This window comes from Onychomys torridus, chromosome 4, assembly GCF_903995425.1.
Source record: "Onychomys torridus chromosome 4, mOncTor1.1, whole genome shotgun sequence".
In the NCBI taxonomy this organism is placed as follows: domain Eukaryota; kingdom Metazoa; phylum Chordata; class Mammalia; order Rodentia; family Cricetidae; genus Onychomys; species Onychomys torridus.
In genome coordinates this window covers 151,250,273-151,273,568 of record NC_050446.1, presented here as the reverse complement: position 1 = coordinate 151,273,568, position 23,296 = coordinate 151,250,273, and the positions used below count along the sequence as shown (strand labels likewise).

Below are 23,296 nucleotides of genomic sequence, written 5' to 3'. Positions count from 1 at the left end.
TGCAAATAAAGAAAACTCATCAAAAGGTTGCCGTAATTCTCACTGCTGACTAGATGGAAGCATTTTTGACTACGCAAAATTAATAGCAGCTCCCAAGGCCTTATAAGAACAGCTGTCATTGAGAAATACACTCACAAACAAATAAGCAATTCTCTCCCTAGTTTGATTTGTTAGTAGCATGAAGCATCGGCCCTTCAGGAGCACCTGCAGACCTTTGATGGGGTGGCTGTACCCTCTACACACAAGATTGATGAGCACTTAACCCGTACCCTCTCAGTCTGGCACATACTAGACTCTCATGAAACACCCACTGAAGGAAGAGCAAGACAGGACTGCATGGGTGGGTCAGCCAGCAAACAATTCCAAATAGGATAAATCACTAAGAGAAACTGTTATTCTTTCTGACCAAAATGCTACAACACCGAGACATTTTTGGTATAAAATCAGGCTTGGAAATGCAGCTAGAACTGCATGACTTCTAGCTATATTTGGTATAGAGATTAATTTTCCCACACACAGTCCCACTCTTCCCAATGCTAGCGTCAATTTCATTCAGGCGTGAACCAGTGAAGACAGATCTGATAACATTCATGTATGTTGCAATAATTTTTGAAAGTAAGAAATACAGTCAGATCTGTGAATATTAAATACTGACTTTTCCAGAATAAATAAGAAGTTGCATTAACTTCAATGCTTGTATTTCCCAGCTCTTGCTATGAGGGTAATTGTCTCTTTCTGGGACTGCAACAGGCTAGAACTTGTCACTGTAATGCCACTCAAAAGGACACAATTTCTGGTTATCTAAGTTAGCCTTGAGCAAATTTTTAAAGACAATAGATTTATGATATCTGGACTCATCTACAGCAGTCGGCAAATGTTCTCTTCTACAGTAAACACTGTCATTGAGAGGGAGGCTCACGAAGAACATGGGACCAGCAGTTAGCAGACACGAACCACGTTCATTTCAAGTTCTTCATATGTCATTGAACAGACTTCTCTCTAGGTCTTTGGCTTCTTATTTCTAAAATGAAAAGCTGGGCTGCTCTGTCATCAAGTGTGACATTCCATATCTGCAAATAGTTTCTAGCTGCTATCTAGCTACCTTTCCTTGCTACAGAAGACGGGAAAATGCAAGTCCTTATCTCTGGTAACTCAAGACTTCTTCATTGTTCATGTCTTGGCCTGTCTTTGTTGTTAATGTTGAGACTATTCAGGACTATTCCTCACTGGCTATCAGTGTTTAGCTTTAGAGACCTATGATTAAAAAAAAAAAAAATCAACTAGCGCTGCCCTGAAGAATGCAAAGGGACAAAACATGCAATATCTTAATTAATGGTCCAGAAAGCATCATTGAGGGGAGGCATTCCATCATTACACACTCTTGGAGCCAACATAAAATTTATACAATTGAGATTTCCTAGACTACAGTCTCTTTCCTTCCATGTAATTCGGTTAGTCTTTTTTTTTCTCTACTCAGCCCCAAAAGACGTGAATTTAACACCATCTATCCACCAAGAAGAGAGAACGGTTGATGTAAACTGTTGGTGAGTTACCTGGGTCTTGATGATAACAGACTAGGTCAGAAAGGTGGCTGCTTTCTATTTTTGTCTACATAGCTATTTACTATTTAAAAATTCAAGGAGGCCAAGAGCTTTGTAAAACTGAATTTATTGGGAGCTTACTGGATGTTCCTGTGGCTACAGTTGGTAGCACTATAATTTGGGAATGAGTACATCCGCAATTTTTTATATTAAATTTGGAATGCTGGTTATAGACCTATTTAGAATGCATTGCAGTGATAGATGGTAAATAGCTCTCCAGCACAAATATGAGGCCAATATCTAGTTTCTTTTCTCATCTTTATTTGGTACTGCTTTGGGAAAATTACCTAGAAAATAAAGGTGAGAACTGGTTCTATAAGCACAAACCGAAAGTCCACATACAAAGGAAATAACCCCTTGTCTGTTTTCTTCCTTCCCACTGGCTGCACTCACTGGGCACCCACAGAACAGCAAATGGGACACAAAACAATTTCTGTAACACAGTAACCTACCGGTTTACTTGAAGAGCCTAGAAATACTTTTTTCTTATTCAGCTTTGTAAAGAGAAAGGAGCTTCTTTGTGGATGTATGTGATAGAGAAGGATTGTGTTTGACACTCCAGAACGTCTGTGACTCACTGATCTTCAAGAGTGAGTTAGTAATGGTATGTAAAGAAGGACAGCCTGACCTACTCCATGTAACTTATTTTTCACCAGGAACAGACAGCAGAAGTTCCTTTAGTATTTGCTTTGAGTGTGTGTGTGTGTGTGTGTGTGTGTGTGTGTGTGTGTGTGTGTGTAATTTTATTTACTTTTTGTGTAAGGGTATTTTGTGTGCACCATGTGCATGACTAGTGCCCACTGAGGCAAAAAGAGGGCATTGGGTCCCCTGGGACTGGAGCTAAATAAAGATGGTTGTGAGCTACCGTGTGGGTCCTAGGACTTGAACCTGGCTCTCTGGAAGAGCAGCCAGTGCTCTTGACTGCTGAGCCACCACTCCAGCTGCTCAACTATGTCTAATGTTCATTGCTCATTCTTTTGCCTGTGGGTTTAGAATTATTTCTAGCCAAGGACGTTACACAATAGTCTTCCATCAATTATAATGCTTAGCTGCTCTCATTGTAAGTTTACCCTGAGTTATGGCACACACCTTAGTCTCTGCCTCCCGGTGTAGGAAACTACCTCAGTCAGGCTAAGTTTTGTAGCACTCTACTTCTGGAGATGGAGAAACTCAAGACTAATGTAAAGCAAATCTTCTGTCTGGTGAGTGCCTGTTCATCACAAACGCCATCTTTGTTGCCCTCCTCTGGTTGCAGAGAGGGGCTAAGCAACCTTGGGCTCCATTTATTAGAGTATTAATTACTTTCAACTGAATTTCACCTTCATGACCTGAATCACCTCCCATAGACCCCACTATAATATCAATAAACATGGGATAAATTTCACACATGAATATTATAGGGCACAAATATTCAGTCTGAGGCAGTTCCCTGAAGGCCTGGACACTCTGAAGGGAGACTTGTTTGGTAAGTGAACAAACACTAAAACAAAGACCATTAGAATGCTGGGCAGCAGTTCTCCATGGCTCTCAGGATTATGGATTTCTGATCTATAAAAAAGTGTTTGGCCAGGTGGTGGTGGCGCACGCCTTTAATCCCAGCACTTGGCAGAGGAAGGCAGATCTCTGTGAGTACGAGGCCAGCCTGGGCTACAGAGTGAGTTCCAGGAAAGCCTCCAAGGCTACACAGAGAAACCCTGTCTCCAAAAAAAAAAAAAAGAGAGAGCCTAGGACAGTTGTGCACAAAGCCAGGATGGGCTCATGATAGGCCTTTGCTATTCATTCTAATAGAAGAAAAGTGGTGTGCCTTTGTCTTTTTCCTTTTAGCTTCTTACTGAACATGGTTCTTGGACTCAGACTGCATCAAGACCCATCAGTTCACACCAGACGCTGATTTTGTCAGGGCCCATCAGATTTGGCTTGCATAAAGACCATCAGTGCACATCAGATTTGGCTTTCATAAAGACCATCAGTGCACATCAGATTTGGCTTGCATCAAGACCCATCAGTGCACACCCTGGACTCAAGACATAAACAGTAATTCTACCTCCTTCTCAGAGGAGTGAGAGGACACATAAAGGGAGCTTTGCTCTGGAGAACATAACTCGGCTGGTATTTAATAGACATACTGATTTTAGTAAAGAAAAAGAACATGATTTTCATACATACACAAAAAGAACACTAGAAATGATTTGTGTGGTGGAACCTGAAAGACATGCATCTGGCAGATGCTTCAGCATCCTTCAGGGAAGCCTACAGTCTATGGGAGGCTGCCACTACCTCTCACAGACTAGCTGTGGCATTATCATTTTACAGATGTAGAATCTAAAAACATGGGGTTTAATTTGATTAAGATTCTGTACCAAGTCAATGGAAGAAGCAGGGAATGAAAACCAGAAGGAACTGTTGGTCTTTATAATATTCGTCAGTACACCGTGGGGAAAAATTAATTCAAAACAAATGGGCCAGCCTATGTGGAATCTGGAAGAAACTGCTAATATTAAAAAAATGCATAAAAACAAAATGACAATTTTACAATCTCCAAATAATTCAACATCTTCAGCGGGAAGAAAGCCCACTTGTTCTAAGGGCAATAGGAACTACCTGGTGTCTGTTCTATGACCATGTGCTGCTGGGTGATAGTGGCACCTTTAATCCTAGCACTCAAGAGGCAGAGGCAGGTGGATCTTTGTGAGTTCAAGGCCAGCCCAGTATATAAAGTGAGTTCCAGGACAGAAACTCTGTTATAGAGAAACCCTGTCTGGAAAAACCTAAATAAATAAACAATTGGTAAAGAACTCAAGTTCCATTTTTTCTCCTTTGGAAAGTTTGTATTGTCACTGTCCTGTAAGAAAAGGCCTAAAGTTTTGTTTTCTGTCCTCGCCCTCAACCCTTCTATTTCTTGGCTTATTGAACCGAGTGCCTTGATTGGGTAAGTTATTTTGCCATAAAAACCCCTGGTCCCTTCTGCTTTGTTGGAGACAATGTCAGGCTTCTAGTGATCGATAGCTCCTTATTGTTGTCAATGGCTTGCCCCTGTGGAGTGTCAGGTGATCAGGATGTGGCTCTCCTTAAAGAAACATTACAATACGTAATTGATCACAGGACTGGGACTCTGTGAGGAGAAGAGATGGTGTTTAAGGAGTTCTAAAATGTCCTCTCATGGGGACGGTCTTTGGGGTTCTCATCCTACCTGAGTTCAGTACAATCTTTCTTGGTTTTATATTTGCATAAGCTAACTGTTTAAGGACAACTGAGCAATTATGAAATGTCTTCACAGAAAAAGTTTTACAAGTGGATCTGAAGACACACAGGTATGTTCATGAATGTCCAGAGAAGACCCCCAGTAGGAAAAAATCTGGAAACTGGCCTAATGCCCTACAGAATTCTGGAAATCTGAAAAGCTGCTAAGCCAATGTAGTTACTATGTAATACTGCCCATGGTAAAAATGGCTTACTCCCCACCTCCCGCCCAATAAGATATTTCGGGACAAGATGAATGACAGTTATCCAACTAGGAAGCCACAGCTTTCTCTTCTGTACGAGGTGAATCTACCCACATGCCTTTTGTTGGGCCTATGGAATTCTGCCTGTGGAGACAATGACTCCACTGTAGCATGGTATCCTAGGTCAGAGATACTCACAACTGCCTGTGGGGGCCTCATCTCCCAAGTATGTAGGCTGACCTGTAAGATGTGAGGCAAAGGGAACAGCTACCAGACAGCCTCATGGACTGACTGCTGAAGAGAGCTGGAGGCTCTCACCTAGCTTCTGCCCTGATGGTCAATGGGAGTTAGGGAGGTAGGGGCCCTAATGCTGTGTATAGCCCCCCCCCCCAAGCCTGTTGAGCCTAAAGCTATAGATGGACTCAAGGGGACCCAGATAGATACTGCAAATAGATACCTCCAAGGCTTAGATTAAGACAAACTTCAGAGGAGATTGGGTATATTTACCAGGTACAATGTTGCACACTTTTAATTCCAGAATTTGGGAGACAGAGGCAGACAGATCTCTCTGAGTTTAGGCCACCTTATCTACATAGTAAATTCCATGCCAGCCACAGCAAAGAAACCCTTTATCTCTACCTTTACCAACAACAAGACAAACTTGGGCATACCTTCCTCAACCTTTAAGCATGGGCTTTGGATCTACTTGAAGCGTGAAAAGGATCACTGAAACAACATCATCAAAATCTCCATAAAAGGAACTGTCACATCCAACTATTTTAGAGTCTGTCCTCAAGAGAACATACTCCAGAAGGGAATGTGAAAGAACAGGATGTAATTTTAGACTAAGTTCCAAAAGATTACAGGCTGTAACTAAAACTGAAGTTTTAAGGTGTCAAAAGATTATCTTAGCGAACATAATATAGATTCTGTATATTTTGAATTCCACTGTGCTTTTCAACTCTCTTCCTACTCGATCAAAAAGTTGGAGCCTTGTAATGAGTAAGTTTAGTGCATGTACATCATTCCAAAACCTTATCATTGAACACTGTTACTTGTGCAATGAAGACAAGAATACTTTCTAACTCCACAGAAACAGGTGTCCAGGAGGAGAATCCCAGGTACTTGCATAGATCTTCTGGCTTACCAAAGGAAGCCATGTTAAAGTCATGTGCCTGGTATGATGGTTTCAGGCCAGAGCATTTGGTATTAGAAGATAAGGATTAATGTTACAGACAGAGATGAAGCAATATGAAGTCGCGTGACAGAAAAAAAATATTTGAAAAGAACCCAGCAAATAGCACTAATCCTGAGACACAAATGACACTTAAGGAATAAGATGACATGAAGCTCAGCCACACAAAAGAAATCCAAATTTACTGGAGGGTACAGAGCATACAGTTAACTCAATCCTGAAGCTCCACCTTGAAATGTTAAATGGAAACTACTGCTCCACTCTGACGGGAAGACCAATATAGAATTAGAATAAGATGCTGAATGGATTGAAAATGTCATGTGATTCTTTTAAATTCCAGATTTTAACAGTGTTAGTTTAGAAACAGGAGATGAAGATGAGTATAGTGGTGTGTGATCAACCAGAGCTACATAGTCAGACTTTATCACACACACAAAAGTCACCAATGGAAGAAATCAAACAAGAAAAGGAAAAATAGGAAATGAAATCAAAGTGCCTGCCTTACTACCCTGGCTCTGACTCCCCATAACAGGAAGCAAGTGGTTCCTGTCACTCAGGAACACACTGGGTGCACAGTGCAGACAGACAGAAAGCAACTGGAGAGGCAAAGCACTATACCAGGCCCACATGGGTGAGCACTTACATAATGCCAAGTTGTGGCAGCTGAAACACACAGTGGCACCACCAAGGCTTCCCTCCCCACATGCCATGTTTGCCAGTCTCAGACCACTGCCCCTGTTATCTGTTCTCTTTGAAATGCATTCACATTTGCATCTCAGGGTCCTCCTTCATAACTAATTTATTTTGTCCTTGGGATAAAGTAATTATAAAGCGTAAAACTGAACGCCACATGGAAAAGCAATTTCTGTTCTCGGTTAGCCTCTCAATCCTGAGGCTGTGTTTAGGAAGCCTGTGAGCACAAGTCTGGAATATGACGGTCTGAATGCTGACTTACAGCTAGCAATTCAAATAGAAGTAAACGGAATATTTTCACTATTGTGGATCTAAATGCCCACTTTCACTTTAGAAGTCCATATAGCTTCCTGTACAAACTGAAGACTTACCCTTAATCTTCCTTGACATTCCCACTGGGTATTTATGAACATCTTCAAATTTAATCTATAAAATATAAATCTGGATTTGAGCTCTGCCATCCTAGAACCCATTCTCCATATGAGTGTTAAAATGACCTTCAGACAGTGACCCTGGGTGACTCGGTGGCCTTGTTTCACTGACCCATGGCTTCTTGAATACAACTCAGTACCCTAAGTGATCACGATGATGCCAGCCTCTGCCCACATCCTGGCCACATGTGCCATTTATCACATCTTTTGTTCTTGGATCATATCTAACTTGGTCCCACTGCAGGACCTCTGTATCTTCTGTTTTCCTTGACTTAAGATGTGCTCAGCTCTATACACCCATGCTGGTCTTCTTCACAATATTCAGACCTCAGCTTCTATCTCTGAGTCTTGCCTGGCCTTCCTGGTTATAAACAAGCCAGCTGCCTAGCTCTTATGCCACAGTATTGGTGTCCTGTTTTATTTACTCTGTGGAACTTCATATTATCAGAAAGTGCCTAAGGGATCTGTTTATTGCTAATCCTTTCTAATTCACGAGAAGCCAGAATGTCACAATGCGATTCTCAGCTATTCACAATAGAGTTGCTAAATACAGATCTATGAATGAAGAGGCTAATGAACAAGTAAAGCCCGTTTGGTTTTCTTCATTTGAAGACAATATAATATGTCAACTTGTTTGTATACACATCCTCCTCCACAGAAAGATTTTTACATATAACAGTTTCTATTCAAATCTCCTTCCTGGCACCAGGCAATCCCTGATCTAAGAGTCTCTATCCTGCCCAGCCCAGGTAAGCTTTCTTTTGTCATATCTTTCAGATGGTACTGCTGTGGAGTTTTCTTTAAAATAAAAGCACACCAACAGAGATGTACACTTAGTCCCTTTTAAAAATCTTCTAAAACTCTCTCCACTCCACTTGTATTCTATCTGGCCAAAGATCACAAACTTGAGATGGCTTTTCATCAACAGGCCACGTCCCTTCTGTCCCCACTACTCTTCACTGGTATTCTTCATAAGAGGCAGAAGATTTAATTAAAGTGCCACCTACAACACAGCCTTCCTCAAGACAATCAGTTATTATCTTTCCTTGTTCACAGTCTGTCTCTCTTCGTAAGAATTTAAAATATGTAAGAGAAAAGACTTTTGCTCTTGTCCACCATTCTACTAAAGGAAGCTGGAGGACTGAATATACAGAATGAGTTTAACTAATTAAAGAATTGGAATAAAATAAGCATGGAATAAATGGCATGCACATGTGCATGCAGTATACATCTTTTTTTTTTTTCAAATACAACACCTTCTATTTACTACTCTAGCGTTTTAGTGACATTAATAATAGATACAAAATTCTGCTCCTTATTAAAGAACTGATGTAGTGACTCACAACCAGGAAGCTAATGAGCTGCAAGGTTCACTTTAAAGTCAAGCTGCTTTGTGCATTTAGTATGTGTACAATAATGTTCCTTTTTATTGTAAATAATAATTTGGGACATGAAGGTAAACTTCAGAAGCCAACTGCATGACTTGAACTGATATGGATACTTCTGGAACAGAACCTTGTAAGAATACTGAACTACATAATGCACACTAGAAGCTTCTCCTTAACCAATCTCTTCAAGATGACTAGTATGGCAGCTGAATAACAGAATTTCAAAGATGGCTTGATTTTATCTGGGTACCTTGAGTCTTCAAATCAAGCAATAATTCTATTAAAAAAAAGTTTCCTTCCATTTTATATTGTTAAGAGAAGGTAAAAGCCATGGCACTGTTAAAGACATTGGCTTATGCATGTGATTCAAATTGGACTAAATTTTCTGACCAAAGAATGTTTCTATTATGCATTTGGGTTTTATGGACAGTGGTGGGAAAGTACTTAGTGAAAGTGTACAAGGTGGACAGTGATTGTTGACTGGTTTGTCATCAGCCCAACCTTAATTTCTACAGAGCTGAACTTCCTTCCACACAGCTTCTGCTGCTGAAGTTAAAATCACTGTGAATACCTGGGAATGCAGTTTGGACTAGCAACATTTTTCTTTACTTAAACTTATTTTAAAATCTAGCATTTGTCCAAAAGAGACTATTAATGTATCAATACACTCTGGGTACCCAATCTATGCAATACTTTCTTGCTTCTAGATAATTTCATGTTACTATTTATACTTCTCTTCATTGTGTGATGACAAACTAAATATCATGGCTTGATTTCTCATTAAGTAGAGGTGTAAACAGGAATGGCGTGTTTAAGAGAAAAAGCAGTAAATCCATCCTAACATCTGAACAAATGTATCATGATTCATTTTAGTAGTTTGTTTTGTTTTGTTGTTTTCGGAGATGAATTTCTCTGCATAATAGTCGTGGCTGTCCTGGAACTTGCTTTGTAGACAAAGATGGCCTCAAATTCAGAGATTCACCTGCCCCTGCCTCCAGAGTGCTGGGATTAAAGGCATGTGTCACCATGCCTGGCTCATTTTAGTAGATCTTATTGTTCAAAAGTTATAAATTCTGACAGGTATAAGGTGGTATCTCAGAGTCATTTTGATTTGAATTTCCTGGATAATTAGGGATGTTGAGCAATTCCTTAAATGTCTTTCAGCCATTTGAACTTCCTCCGTGGAGAATTCTCTGTTTAGTTCTATAGCCCATTTCTTAATTGGACTGTTGGGCATTTTGATGTCTGTTTGGGAGGCATCCAGTCTGTGGGACCAGGATCTGTCCTTAGTGTATGAGCTGGCTGTTTGGAACCTTGAGCTTACACAGGGACACTTTGCTCAGTCTGGAAGGAGGTGACAGGACCTGCCTGTACTGAATCTACCAGGTTTAAGTGAATCCCCAGGGGTGCCTTGATCCTGGAGGACATGGGAATGGAGGGGAGGGGCTGGGGGGGGAAGGTGGAGGTGGGATGGGAGGGGGGAGGACAGGGGAACCCATGGCTGATGTATAAAATTTAAAACACATAATAATAAAGAAAAATTATTTATTAAAAAAAAGGTTATAAATTGATCAAAACATCTCAAATTAATCGTAAATTTATATAAAGGATGGACTTCAGTTACTATACTATTTTCAAAATCTGTGTTCAGAAAATCTTTCAGTTTTGTACAGCAGAAATGGAATAAAGACAAAATGAAGTCGGCAAGTTTGACAGATGAGGAACTGAAATAAAAGTTGGTGATAGGATCTAGTGTTGGGAGAGTGAGAGAGGGAGATGCTGCTAATGCAATCAGCTCACTTACTTTATAAACTGAGTGCTTGTAACTGGGAATAATGACTTCATAACTCACCTCCGCATACTTTAGCTTCAATGTTTTATGCATTTCTCGAAAGCGACTGTAACGCCTGAATACAGTCCATGTCTCATCTAGGACAGAAATCTATTAGCAAGGAAGCAAAAACAAGTTAGCATTAATTACAAGAAAAAAGTAACTAAACTTTTAAAAAAATACTTTAAAATTGAATTAAAAGTAATTAGCATGTAAAATATCTCCACAATTGAAAACATTAATCTAGCTGCATAAATATAATTTATAAATAGTAACTGTGTCCTATAACACATGCTTCTTCTGCTCCCATGTCTTTGTATATGTTTTATTATATGTGACACCTATGTAAAGCTAGGGGCAGAAGACTACCTCTTAAAGGGTCACAAGAATGTTCCTTAATGTACTGATGAGATGGCTCAGAGGTAAAGGAACTTGCCCCCAAGTCTGAAGACCTGAGTTCTATTCCCAGGGCTCACACAGTGGAAGAAGAGATCTGACTCCTGAAAGTCGTCTTTTGACCTCTAAATGCATGCCATGGAACACACCACACACACACACACACAAACACACACACACACACACACACACACACACACACACACCCCTAACAGATTATAAATAAAAAAACTTATCAGAAAAAAAAAAATGTGTCCCTTAATTCTCCATCTGGCTGTTAGAATCCCAGAGGGGTACCTTTTTTGTCTAGTGTGGGTCACCAAGGTCACCACAGTAGAGAGAAAGGAAAGACCAGAGGAGGATCAGAGATAAAAGGAGAAAGAGAACAAGAAAACAGGACAAAGACAATTAAGGAAAATATTTCATTGCATTTGTGATCACTACCTCAAATATACAACAGAGGGTTTTGCGTTTCTCCAGGTTTACCTGGTTTCCTAGGGTAATACAAGCACCAGGAGCTGGCGATCCTCGGCAGCCCCTACAACCACACTGGGGCACCACCATGAACCTTGGGTCTCAGCTTCTCAGCTCTACTTGCCACTGTTCTAAACTCCAGACCATCAATCCAGCATAGTGACAACTTTCTCTGGATGTTACAAAGGCATTTCCAACTCAACCTGACACTGGACACACCCAACTCATCCAGCCAACTGGAGGCACAACAGCCATCCTCAGCTGTCCTGCCTTAACACCCCCACATCTGAACAAGGTACTGGGTCTTGCCAGCACTTTACTTTGCTTCTAGAAAATGACCTGATTCTGTATCTGTCACCTGCTCCCTACATGAGTGTGCTAAATCTTCACCTTCACATTAGATGCAATGGCAAATGAGCCTTTCTGGGGGTGAGAAGGGGGGGGGGCTATACAACAATGCATATTTTTATTATTATGCTTCTCTATTTGTTTTTCATTAACATTTTAATAATGACAGGTTTCTTCTCCCGAGTTTCTTTGAAAACAGGTATCCATAAGAAACAAGGAATTGTTACGGAAGTGGCAATGCAGGTGCTCTGCACCTGCAGCTGAGGCCAGTGCCCTAGGCATGCAAGCTGGGGACCATTGCTCCTGGCAGCCAGGCTGCTGGCTTTCCTCTTCAGATCCCTCCTCACCAGACCTTGCAGAGTCAGAGCTGAGGTACAGGGGGCAAGGCTGACACAAGCAGTAGATCAGAACAGGGGAATACATGGCCTTAGGTAGACAGAACCAGGCATAAAGAGAGAACTAGAGCAGAGAGGAGGCCTTTCAGCTTCCCCCAGGACTGGTGGTGCATGATGCCAGGAAAGCCAGAGCATTCCTACAACTACACGCTGTGTAAGTAGGAAGATATGTCTCAGAGGCGATGGGGAAGTGCTATTTTGTCGGGATGAGAAAGACCCTGAAGGAAGTTTAGGTTTTGCCCATAATTTAGAGTCCAATGCCTCCCTTACAGAAAACCATTCACTGGACCACTTGGACCCATGGTGGAGTTCCTGTAGGATCTCTTAGGACTTCAGAACACAGTAGGAACAGCTGTCATCTCTGTTCTGCCTGAATGGGACTCCTCCTGCAGAATCATAGCCCTAACAGTCTGTGCAAGTAGAAGTCACCAGAAGAACACACTACTAATACTCTTGGTGGGCACTGTGCCTCTGAGCTTCATCTGTCCCCACCCATGTGCCCTGAGCTTCATCTGTCCCCACTCTGGGCAGAAAACACATCAGAGCTCCAGTTCAAACCAACTCTCCAGAGCAGCAAGCTGCTTCCCGAGAGACACATCAACCTTCTCTCTAACACACCAATGTATTTCCTCTGCTACCTTATCCCCACCATCATCTAGACAGATTATCCATCCCTCTGCCATCCTAAACTCCCACTTTACCTCCTTTTCCTCTCCAGATGTCCTTCCACGCTGTCCCTCCCACTTAAACAAACTTCTTTTAAAAGGTTTACTTCAACTGAAGAATGGATAAAGAAAATGTGGTACATATACACAATGGAGTACTACTCAGCAGAGAAAAACAATGACATCATGAGGTTTGCAGGCAAATGGATGGATCTAGAAAAAATCATCCTGAGTGAGGTAACCCAGACTCAGAAGGACAAACATGGTATGTACTCACTGATAGGAGGATACTAGATGTAAAACAAAGATGACTAGACTGCTATACAACTCTAGGGAGGCTACCTAGAAAACAGGACCCTAAGAAAGACACAGGGATTGCTCAATGATTGCTCAATGACAGAGAAATAGATGAGATCTACATGAACAACCTGTACGACAGTGGGAGTAATGAAGGGCAAGGTTCGAGGGAAAGAGAGCTTAGGGGACCAGGAGATCCCAGCTGCATCAAGAACAGAAAGGGAGAACAAGGAATAACAGACCATGATAAATGATGACCACATGAGAACAGGAATAGGCAGAGTGCTGGAGAGGTCCCCAGAAATCCACAATGATACCTACCTACACTGTGGACTACTGGCAATGGTTGAGAGAAAGCCTGAAGTGACTTAGTCTGGTGATTGGATGACCAAACACCCTAACTAGAACTCTCATCCAATAACTGATGGAAGTGGATGCAGAGATCCTCAGCCAGGCCCCAGGTGGAGCTCCAGGAGCCCAATTGTCGAGAAAGAGGAGGGATTGTAAGAGTGTGAATTGTTGAGACCAAGACTGGAAAAAGCACAGGGACAAATAGCCAAACTAATGAAAACACATGAATTATGAACCAAAAGCTGGGGAGCCCCCAGCTGGGTCAGGCCCTCTGGATAAGTGAGACAACTGAATAGCTTGAACTGTTTGGGAGGCACCCAGGCAGTGGGATCCAGACCTGTCCTTATTGCATGAATTGGCTGTTTGGAACCTGGGACATATGCGGGGACACTTTGCTCAGCCTGGAAGGAGGGGTCTGGACCTGCCTGCACTGAATCTACCAGGATGAGCTGAATCCCCAGGGGAGTCTTTGCCCTGGCGGAGATGGGAATGGAGGGGAGGGGCTAGGGGAAGGCAGGGGTGAGGGCGGGAGGGGAGAGGACAGGCTGATATGTAAAATTAAAACACAAATATAATTTTTTTTAAAAAGTTTACTTATGATATCAATTTATTTCTTCTTGTTTTCTCCTGAATCCACACTAAAATAACATCCCACCAAGGTCATCACCATCTCCATATTGCTAAACCCAGGAGTTAATTCTTGATCACAGTCTCACTTCACCTCTGAGAAGGACACTAGAAGAGCTGACTCAGTTCTCCTGTTCACATCGTCCTTTGGCTTCCAGGCTGCTACTCTTTTATCATTATACTTTTCTTTGCTTGGATTTCTCATTCCCTGACCTCTAAATGTCAAATGTACTAGGGTTCCATCCTGGACATATTTTATTTTCTAACTGTACTCTCTCCTTTGGTGATCTCATTGCTCCAATTTACATGCTGGGAATCCCTGGATGTGCATTTCCCTCTGTTAAACCTAGTCACATTATCCTACTGCTTACATGGACATCACAGTGCACCTCAAACTGAACAAGGTACACTTCCTAAAACCCGTCACACTCAACCCTTACCCTCTTGCCTGTTTCAGGCACTGTCCTTCCGCTCATTCAACCCCAAACCACGGCGCCATCTTTAATGTCCCTTTTCTTGCACTTTGCATGCAGTCAACTGACAAAACCTTTATTGTAAGTATTCAGAGCAGGAATCCGGCCTTTTCTCACCAGTTACACCATCCCCGCCTGATGATTTTCAACAGATTTTAATGTTGGTCCTTTGCTTCTTCCTGCATCCCTTCTAATTGTTCCCTTCATTCTTTTGCCAAGGGGTCTTGCTAAACACTGTCAGTTGAGGCCATTTCTTTGCTCAAATAGAACATGGCCCAAGACATCCCACTCCAAGTGTGTTCTTTACCTGACCTACAAGGGTCTCTATGCTGTCTTCTCCTTGGCCTCATCTAAAACCTCTGAGACTCCAGGCCTACGCAGAACATTTCAGCTGTATACACTGCAAGTGTGGCCTCAGGACTCTGTGTTCTGTTCTTTGAATTAGCAATATCTGAGTACCAAGCAAACATGGTATTTACTTATTTTGGTTTTGGTTTTCTATCCTCCCTTGAATGTCGGTTCCAGAAAAGCTTTTTTTTAAAACAAAACAAAACAAACAAACAAACAAAAAAACAAAAAAACCTCTATTGGTTACAGCCCTTTAGAAAAGAATGTAACACACAGGAAGCATCCTAAAGAACAGTTAGAAGATCAAGCCCTAAGATAGACTTGTCTTTAATAGCCTCCAGCTCTTAGTGACTTTAAAACAGAATATATATTTTTGAAATTTCTCCAGGGAGGAAAGGCCTTAAAAAAGATCCAACAAATTAGGGTGAGGCAAACTGGACTCTGACCCTGGGGTACTTTGCCCTATACTTCCTTCTTCTGTGGCTTTTACAGCTTGCTAACATCTAAACACTGCCTGAAGTTTCTGGCGAAAGAAACAGCACATCAGACCCATAGCACAACCGTGGGTACCACTCTTCTTTCTCACAGCATCCCTGGGATAGTGCCTTCCTAAAGGATTCCAACTCCTCTAACTGCATACTGTAAATACTAAGACAGCTACAGCACCACTGGGCATAAATAGGACAATGAGATGGAAAAGAGAACTATTAAGTCCCTTCCTAAGGTTGCACTTCAAAGTATTCAATTAAATCCTCTTCAGTTTTCTTGGTGTTAGTCCTGAGTGCTTATGATGGAAGTAGTGTATTGTGGAATATTATTAAGATATGTTCTATTTGTTTATGCTGTGGAACATTTGTTTAATGATGCAAATTTGTTTTACTTTTTATGTTGCATTTGTTTAACTCTGTGCCTGTCTAAAACACTTGATTGGTCTAATAAAGCACTGAATGGCCAATAGCAAGGTAGGAGAAAGCATAGGTGGTGCTAGCAGTCAGAGAGAATAAATAGGAGAAAAGGAGAAAGAGAACAAGGAGAGGAGGACACTAGGGGCCAGCCACCCAGCCACCCATGGAGTAAGAGCAAAAGTAAGATTACAGAAGAAAAGGAAAAAGCCCAGAGGCTAAAGGTCGATGGGATAATTTAAGAAAAGCTGGCAAGAAATAAGCCAAGTTAAGGCCGGGCATTTATAAGTAAGAATAAGCCTCCATGTATTTATTTGGGAGCTGGGTGGCAGGCCCCCCCAAAAGAGTAAAAAGAGAAAAAAAAAAACCCAACCAGCTACAGTAATGGGCTTTTATGGTGTACATGTGCAAAGAAAGGGGTAAACCAGTGTGGTGAGGGCCATGCTTATCTATATCTTTATATTCATACTGGCTTAAGGAGGTCATGATGGCACCAGAGAGATTTCTATGTGCTTGTTACCCAGTGACTCCAGGATCCCTCTTACAGCAGAAATGTTACTCAAACTCAGATGCTGCAATAGTAGAGAGCTTGCCCAACAAGCACAATGCCATTGCTTTGGTCCCTCACACTGAACAGTAACAAAGAGAGGAGAGGCTGCACAGTGAAGATCATTATTGGTACATTTTGAGCAAAGACTAATTTTTTGCCCAATATCTAATGATTTTAGTAACATGACATACATGTGTCAATGACTGTTGCCCTCTATACTTAAGTTCGTTCTCTCAAGCAGTATGAACTGACCAGAGGCACAAGCCTCACTTGGAAACTTGTTAGAAATGTATATCGAGATGTTTCACCTACACCTCTGCTCAGAACACAGCCACTGGGCTTCAACATCACTGCCCACGGGGAGTCTGATATAGGTAGAGTCATGCACCATCTCCCTTTCAGCACCCAAACCATTAGCCAGGATCCAGAGCCTCTTCTAGTTACCTCTATGGTACACATCTACCAGCAGCTCCCAGTGCTGAAGAATCTTACTGCACAGAGAACTTGTCAACATAAAATATGGCATATTTCTGAGAATCTTGTGAATGGCCTCATGAGTCACACATGCCTTTCCCTAACAGGAGAATTCTTCTGAGTTTCAAGGTGGGGTTTCCACTAAAACTACTCCCTCCATGGCATCCTCTCACTCTTCCTCCCCAGAGGAATCACTTAATTTCTCCTCTGGTTCTTCAACATTTAGTTCCCATCAGGGTCAAAGCACAAGTCACAGATACTAATTACATAATTAATTTCATAGAGACCAATTTATAACTCTCTATCCTACAAAGTTTTAAGTCTTCTAAGGAAGTAAGATATTTGCCTTTAGAAGTATTTGGGGTAAAACACAGACTCTCATTGCAAGAAACAGACACAGGGCACCTACAATTATTTTGCTTTTCAAACCAGGTGAGAACCCAGGCCTTGCAGACGGGTTAGAAGGCAGAACAGGGAGTGTTGGGGCACTGCCTGTGATGGCCCTGCTCTGATGACTTGAGGTGTATCTTACTCAGAGATTTCTTTGGAGTAATCACAATAGCAGGCCTTTTTATTTTTAACTGCACTGAGACAATGGCACATCCTTTGTGGATTACAGACACAAGTTGGTAGGGAGGCATACAGAGATTTTCAAATTCTTTACCCTAAGACTTTTACATGAACACAGGTGATAGACAAGGACAGGAAAGGGTTAAGCTTACTATCTCATATATTTAAGACTTGCTTTGTCTAGCAATATGAAAATAAGGTGGAGACCATGATGATGTGGAATGACACTCATTAGCAATTGCCTCAGAAAGGAGGAAGGCCCTGTGTAACATTATGTGACATCTTTGCATGAATATGGTCAAAGCCCTTCTCTCTGACAGAAAGACACTATGCAGAGGGCTAGAGGCTATCTCATGTGAAGTTTGGAAACAGACACAGAGAAATGCAAAATACAAATTGAAGTCCCAGCTTGCTCTAAATTAAAATGGGTATAGGACAGGATTTTGATCATGAAGGGAGGGACAGCAGATAAGCAAAACGGAAAAGTCAGACTTAAGCAGTCAGCCAATTATTTCCTTTAGCACTGAGAAAGCAAAGCATCATCGCTGCACACTTCTGAGGAGCAAATTGATTACTTCTCTCTCGCTGAATGGTTCTGCTGACACAAATCCATCTTTCCTGGGCCGTAAAATGAGCAAGTGCATCTTAAACACCATAAACATATCCATGAGATGGACTGCATTTACTTATAAACAATTTTCAACTGAGTGCTTCCCACAAGTTTATCTTATATACATATTTTGCTGGGTTAGGGATTGCTGATTTTAAGATATGTCATCAGTAACACTTGTTGTGTAAAAACACCTGTGTGAGGAGCAGCATCAATAGTTTGTCATCCCAAGAAAAAGACCCTAACTAGCTCCCACTTAAATAAGTTACTTAAAGTGGTCTTTAATATACACATCAAACATAACTCTTAGACATGCTTGTGGAGACTTTAAATACATTCCCAATGTGTAGATGTGTACAATAGGAAACATTAATGCCTGGGGCTTCACTAACATGTCACACCACAGAATATGAGGCCAATAAGCACTTAGCTTCTGGTCAAGATCATGCAGTAAGGAAAGAAGTCACTGATTCTTATTTACATTTATTTTTATATCATTCTTTTTATATTACTATTTCTGTTGGTGTGAGATGATGATGATGATAATAATAATAATAAAAATAGTATACTTTATGAAAAATAAAAAGTCATATGGGCTATGCCTGCTTAGCAATTTTTTTCTATTGGGTACTTGTGATTACAAATATTCATATGTGCTGAGGATGTTACTCAGTGGTAGATCACATACATAGTATGTTCCATTCCCAGAACAACAACAACAATAATTTAGGTGGTGCTATTAACTATTTTAAGCTGAAGCCAGAAAATGATAAATTCATGAAGGTCTCACTATTCCCAAGATGACAGAATCTAATTCACTAATTAGACTCAATGTCTTATGTAAAACATGAAATATATTCTGAAGGTATGGATCTGTGGAGAAATGTGCAGCAGTGCATTAGCTTTAATTAAAATCTCTTCAGACAACTGCTGTGAAAAGAACTAGCCAAGAGTGTTAACTGAAGCCAACATCCCATTAAGCACAGAAATATCCTGTATTGAACACAGTGGCTATCCCATTCCTCTTCATTCATATCTACCTCCAGCATCACCAAATCTGTCAGCAAGGACCAAAAGACCAATGTGTACTGATTTCCACTGTGGACAAATGGCCATAAGAAGCTGAATCTGCTGGCCATCTCTACTTCAGCCTCTTTCTGGTCTCTTCTTTACAGAACCACTCACTCTGGAGGCCAGGGCTAGACTTGCATCAGTTTTCCTGACCCCAGAGACCAGCACCTCAACACTTCTGGATACCTCAGCCTAATAGTGGGGCCATATCAGAAGCCCATGGTGTTTCTTTTCTCTGCTTATAGCTGGAATGAACTACAGGCTATATCAGCTTGGCACTATCACTCTACTTTGGAAATCTTTTCCAATTTACATTTTCCATGAGCATTTCAAATATGCTGGCTTTTCCATGCCCACAACCACATTTTATGATCATCTAGAGTCACTAAAGAACAATTCCCACAGCATCCTCCCAGTGTCTTTCAAAACCATACTGCTGATACTCAGTTCCAAGCCTTTCAAAACCCTTTCTGCCTTCTGTATTTGCCACTCTCATGGTTGAGTCCCTCTCTAAGGTGAACCTCAAACTCTACTATATTCTGTTACCAATATATCACTTGAGTTTCTCTGAGACCAATGTTCCTACTGCCCAGAACACCTTTCCTCTACCTCCATTCATCAAATCCCTCTCAAAGGAAAAACACTGTGAGTCCACCCAGACAGCTACCTGACTGCCTTCCATGGCCCTTTATTTCTGTCATTCTATTTCTATACATGTTTCCCCCCCTATGCTCAGCTGCTGTTGTGTGAATCCTTTTCATCTATTCTCCACATCTGTTTCTTAATGTATCCAGAAGGGTGTGTGTGTGTGTGTGTGTGTGTATTATAAAAACCACATAGATATTTGTTAAGTAATAAATGGATAATGGGGACAATTGTTTCTCCACTCAGTGCATAGAGGTTCTTTCCAATAAATTGCATTTTGATTATATTTCCTAGTTCCTTCCCTCTCTGAAGGCAGTAGAGTGACCTGCATCTTTGTCCTTTTCTGACTTATTGGCAAATCAACTCTGTAGACCTTTTGGTAAGTAGACATTGGGGGAGATAAGGAGGCGGCCAAAGAATTATAAAGTAAAGCAAGAAAAATGTCATTTATCACATTTCATTTGGAGAGAAGGCTTCACTGATTTAGGAAGGACACATAAATAAATGACTTGGAGATTGGGATAAGAGCAGGTGGGTAGGAGGCTCCTAAATGACACTGGAAGAATCCAAAGGTAATCTTTGAATGGCCTTTAAAGGGTGGATTTAGTTAATCTCAGAGGACTTGCCCATGAGTATCAAAGCCAAACCAGTGAGCAGGGGTTGCATTCCTTGACTTGGTGAAAGGAAGCAGTTATTGCTGGAAGAAAGACAAAGGAAGCAGTGGAAAGGCTGTGCTGTGCTAAAAACACTATCTGGTGGAGTTTTAACATTCTTTCCTTGGCATGCAATGCAGCACTTCTCTGCCTTCCCCATGGACACTCAGGGTTGTTCACTTATTTTTCTTTCTAGTAAACCTAAAGAGGAAATGGTCCCTACAAGTCCAGTATATATATATATATATGGAGAGAGACAGTGTCAGCAGGCATGCAGGAGCCCTGGAGGCAAGCAACAAGCTGCCATGTGTCTCATTTCAGACTGCTTAAGGAAGCCCTGAACTGAGCAGGAATAGCTTTCCCATAGCAATGTGTCCTGAGTGGGCAGTTGCTAAAATCTCATCTCAAGACACCTGAATGAAGAGGCTGGGCCTTAGCAGAGGGGGCCTGATCCCAAGACAGTGTACTGTGCGAACAAAGAGGAGGCTAACTGCAATCCTGTACTGATAACGGGTGTGAAGCACATGGACTTGGAGATTGGTGATCTGGATCAGAGACCTAGGCAAACTTTAGATCCTTCTGCCTTTCGTGTTCTCCAGGACAAGGAAGGAGGACCTTCTGCATAGATGTACTTTGAACAAGTGCAGGACTTGCCTCAGAGACTTGAGTTTGGTCTGAATCTGTGGTACCATCGAGGGCTATGTGCTAAATTAACACCAAATTCTAGACAGCTATGAAGTGGTCTAAAGTAAATGGGACTTTCTAGCTGGCACAAACTCAGCCTTTATAAATAACCAGAAATAACTGCTTTATGGTTCAATTGTAGCATCTTCAAAGTAGAAGATAATACTGCTTATTTTAATATACTCACCTTATATGGTGGGTTGAAATTAAATTTGATAGAATGTATAGAGGCCCTGGGATTCAAATCAAAGGTCATTCCATGTAGGTGATGAATGGGGGAATTACTCCACTTTATAAGCACATGCCAAAGGTGACAGACTATGTATTATTTCCTTTAAGTTAGCTAGACACCGAGAGGCAAAGTGGGGAACAAGATATCAGCCATCATTGGAGAATGGAAAATGAAAGGCTATGGATGAGCACAAAGTTGTCCCAACTTCAGCCTAATGCTTTAACTAGCTGTATAATATCAGCAGAATTCTTCAGGTACATTTTTCAGATATTAACATGGACTCATGAGAAACTCAGGGGTGAAGGAGAATAATGTGAGATCAAAAACACAATGCTTGAGCCTCAGACACAGCTGCTCCTCAATCAATGAGATGTCTTCATCAAGCCCCTCCCCTCAAGGCTTAGGATTCTATATTGAAGAGACAGATAGACTGTAGAGTCAGAGGAGACGGGCAACTACAAGGAAGCAGTATTCTCCAGATACAACAGGATTGATGCATGTATGAACTCAAAGAGATTGTGGCAGAATGTATAAGGCCTGCACAGACACAAGCTAGATGGGGTTCCAGCATTGAGAAGGAAGGTGGACACAGTGTCCCACCCTAACCAAAAAGCTATTTGCAATTGATACCTTCGGGGAAAAGGGAAAATCTGCTTCAATAGTGCATCACTGAGTATATCAACTACACTGTAGGGTAGGCCTCATGCCTAGGAATAGTTTTTTTCCTGTGGATTTTCTGTTTCACTTTGCTTTGTTTTGGTATTTTTTTTCTTATTGGTCTTTTGTTTATTTTTATTTTTTTTCAAGTTTACTTTGAAAGAGAGAAAGAATATAAAGTTGGGTGGGTAAGGAATTAAGGAAAGGCTTAGGAAGAGTTGGGGCGGGGGGAGACAGGACCAAAAGGGATTGCATGAAATAATTTTTTCAATTAAAAAATTTTTAAGTCTGTTCCTAAAGAAATCCTCCCTGCTGCAATGCTGAAAGGTGAGGGTTTCCATGAGCAACGACTGCAAACCATTTGACTTACATAACAAATATTCTAGGAAGAGAGAGAAAATCCTTAAAGCTGTAAAATTAAGAAACATGGGAATGAACATATTCTTAAAACAAACACCTGGGTGAGGCTGAAATTCAAGATAGGCCCCTGAGGATGTGGCCACTCCGCTTCCATTCCTGAGACTCAGTCTCATTTCTTTCTCATCATTCCTTGAATATTTACTTTGTGGGAACAAACACAGGGGTCCTTGTGGAGCCTGCAATAAAAGATTAAGCTGGTATGTAAAGAAACCTGGGAAGGGAAAACCAATGTTTTTGTTGTTTGTTTGCTTACTTGTTCTCTGTCTCTCTCTCATTTCTGTCTTTCTGTCTCTGTGTCTCTCTCTGTCTCTCTCTCTACAATATAAGAGAAAATTCTGAAAGACTTGAGATAGTATTTCAGACAACAGTTATGGGATAAATGTGACTCTCCAGGATCTGCTGTATTCCCCTCACTGGTATTCATGCTGTAAAGCAGCACCCACGCTGGATCTTGGCTCTAGATGGCTAGAGCATGGACACCATTACATTTGTCTCAGCTCTGCTAATCCACATGCAGGGAGATCATCTATCACATAACTAATAAGCACAGGCCCAGATGCCAACACACCACTCTTTCTGAACATTTATATTCTATCAAGTTGGGAGCAAGTCCTTCTAAAAGATGTATGTGTGTGTGGTTTTTCTAATAGTCTGGAATGGCTCTCATTTTTGTTCTGCCAAGTAGAGAAAGAGGTTTCTCTGATTGTAAATGTAATTACTGCAACTCCTAAACTGCACATTTCCTGGGCATGTCTTCAGGATTCTTGTCAGGTCTGCCCACCACCAAAACCTCTAGCTTTGTCAGAGCTTTAACAGGAACTCCGCTGTACAAAGCATGCAAGACTTGGCCAGAATATAAGTCAAAACGTTTA

At 41.3% G+C, this 23,296-nt stretch overlaps 1 protein-coding gene across 2 annotated transcripts in view; it reads right to left on the bottom strand.

Moving 5' to 3' along the window:
• Window positions 1-23,296, bottom strand: part of Kif16b (kinesin family member 16B) — a 282,233-nt gene that overhangs the window by 48,492 nt on the left and 210,445 nt on the right. For both annotated transcript variants that reach the window (XM_036184603.1, XM_036184605.1), the window contains one exon: window positions 10,604-10,693. In XM_036184603.1, the coding sequence (XP_036040496.1) occupies window positions 10,604-10,693 (90 nt within the window). The remainder of the gene's footprint in view (window positions 1-10,603; window positions 10,694-23,296) is intronic.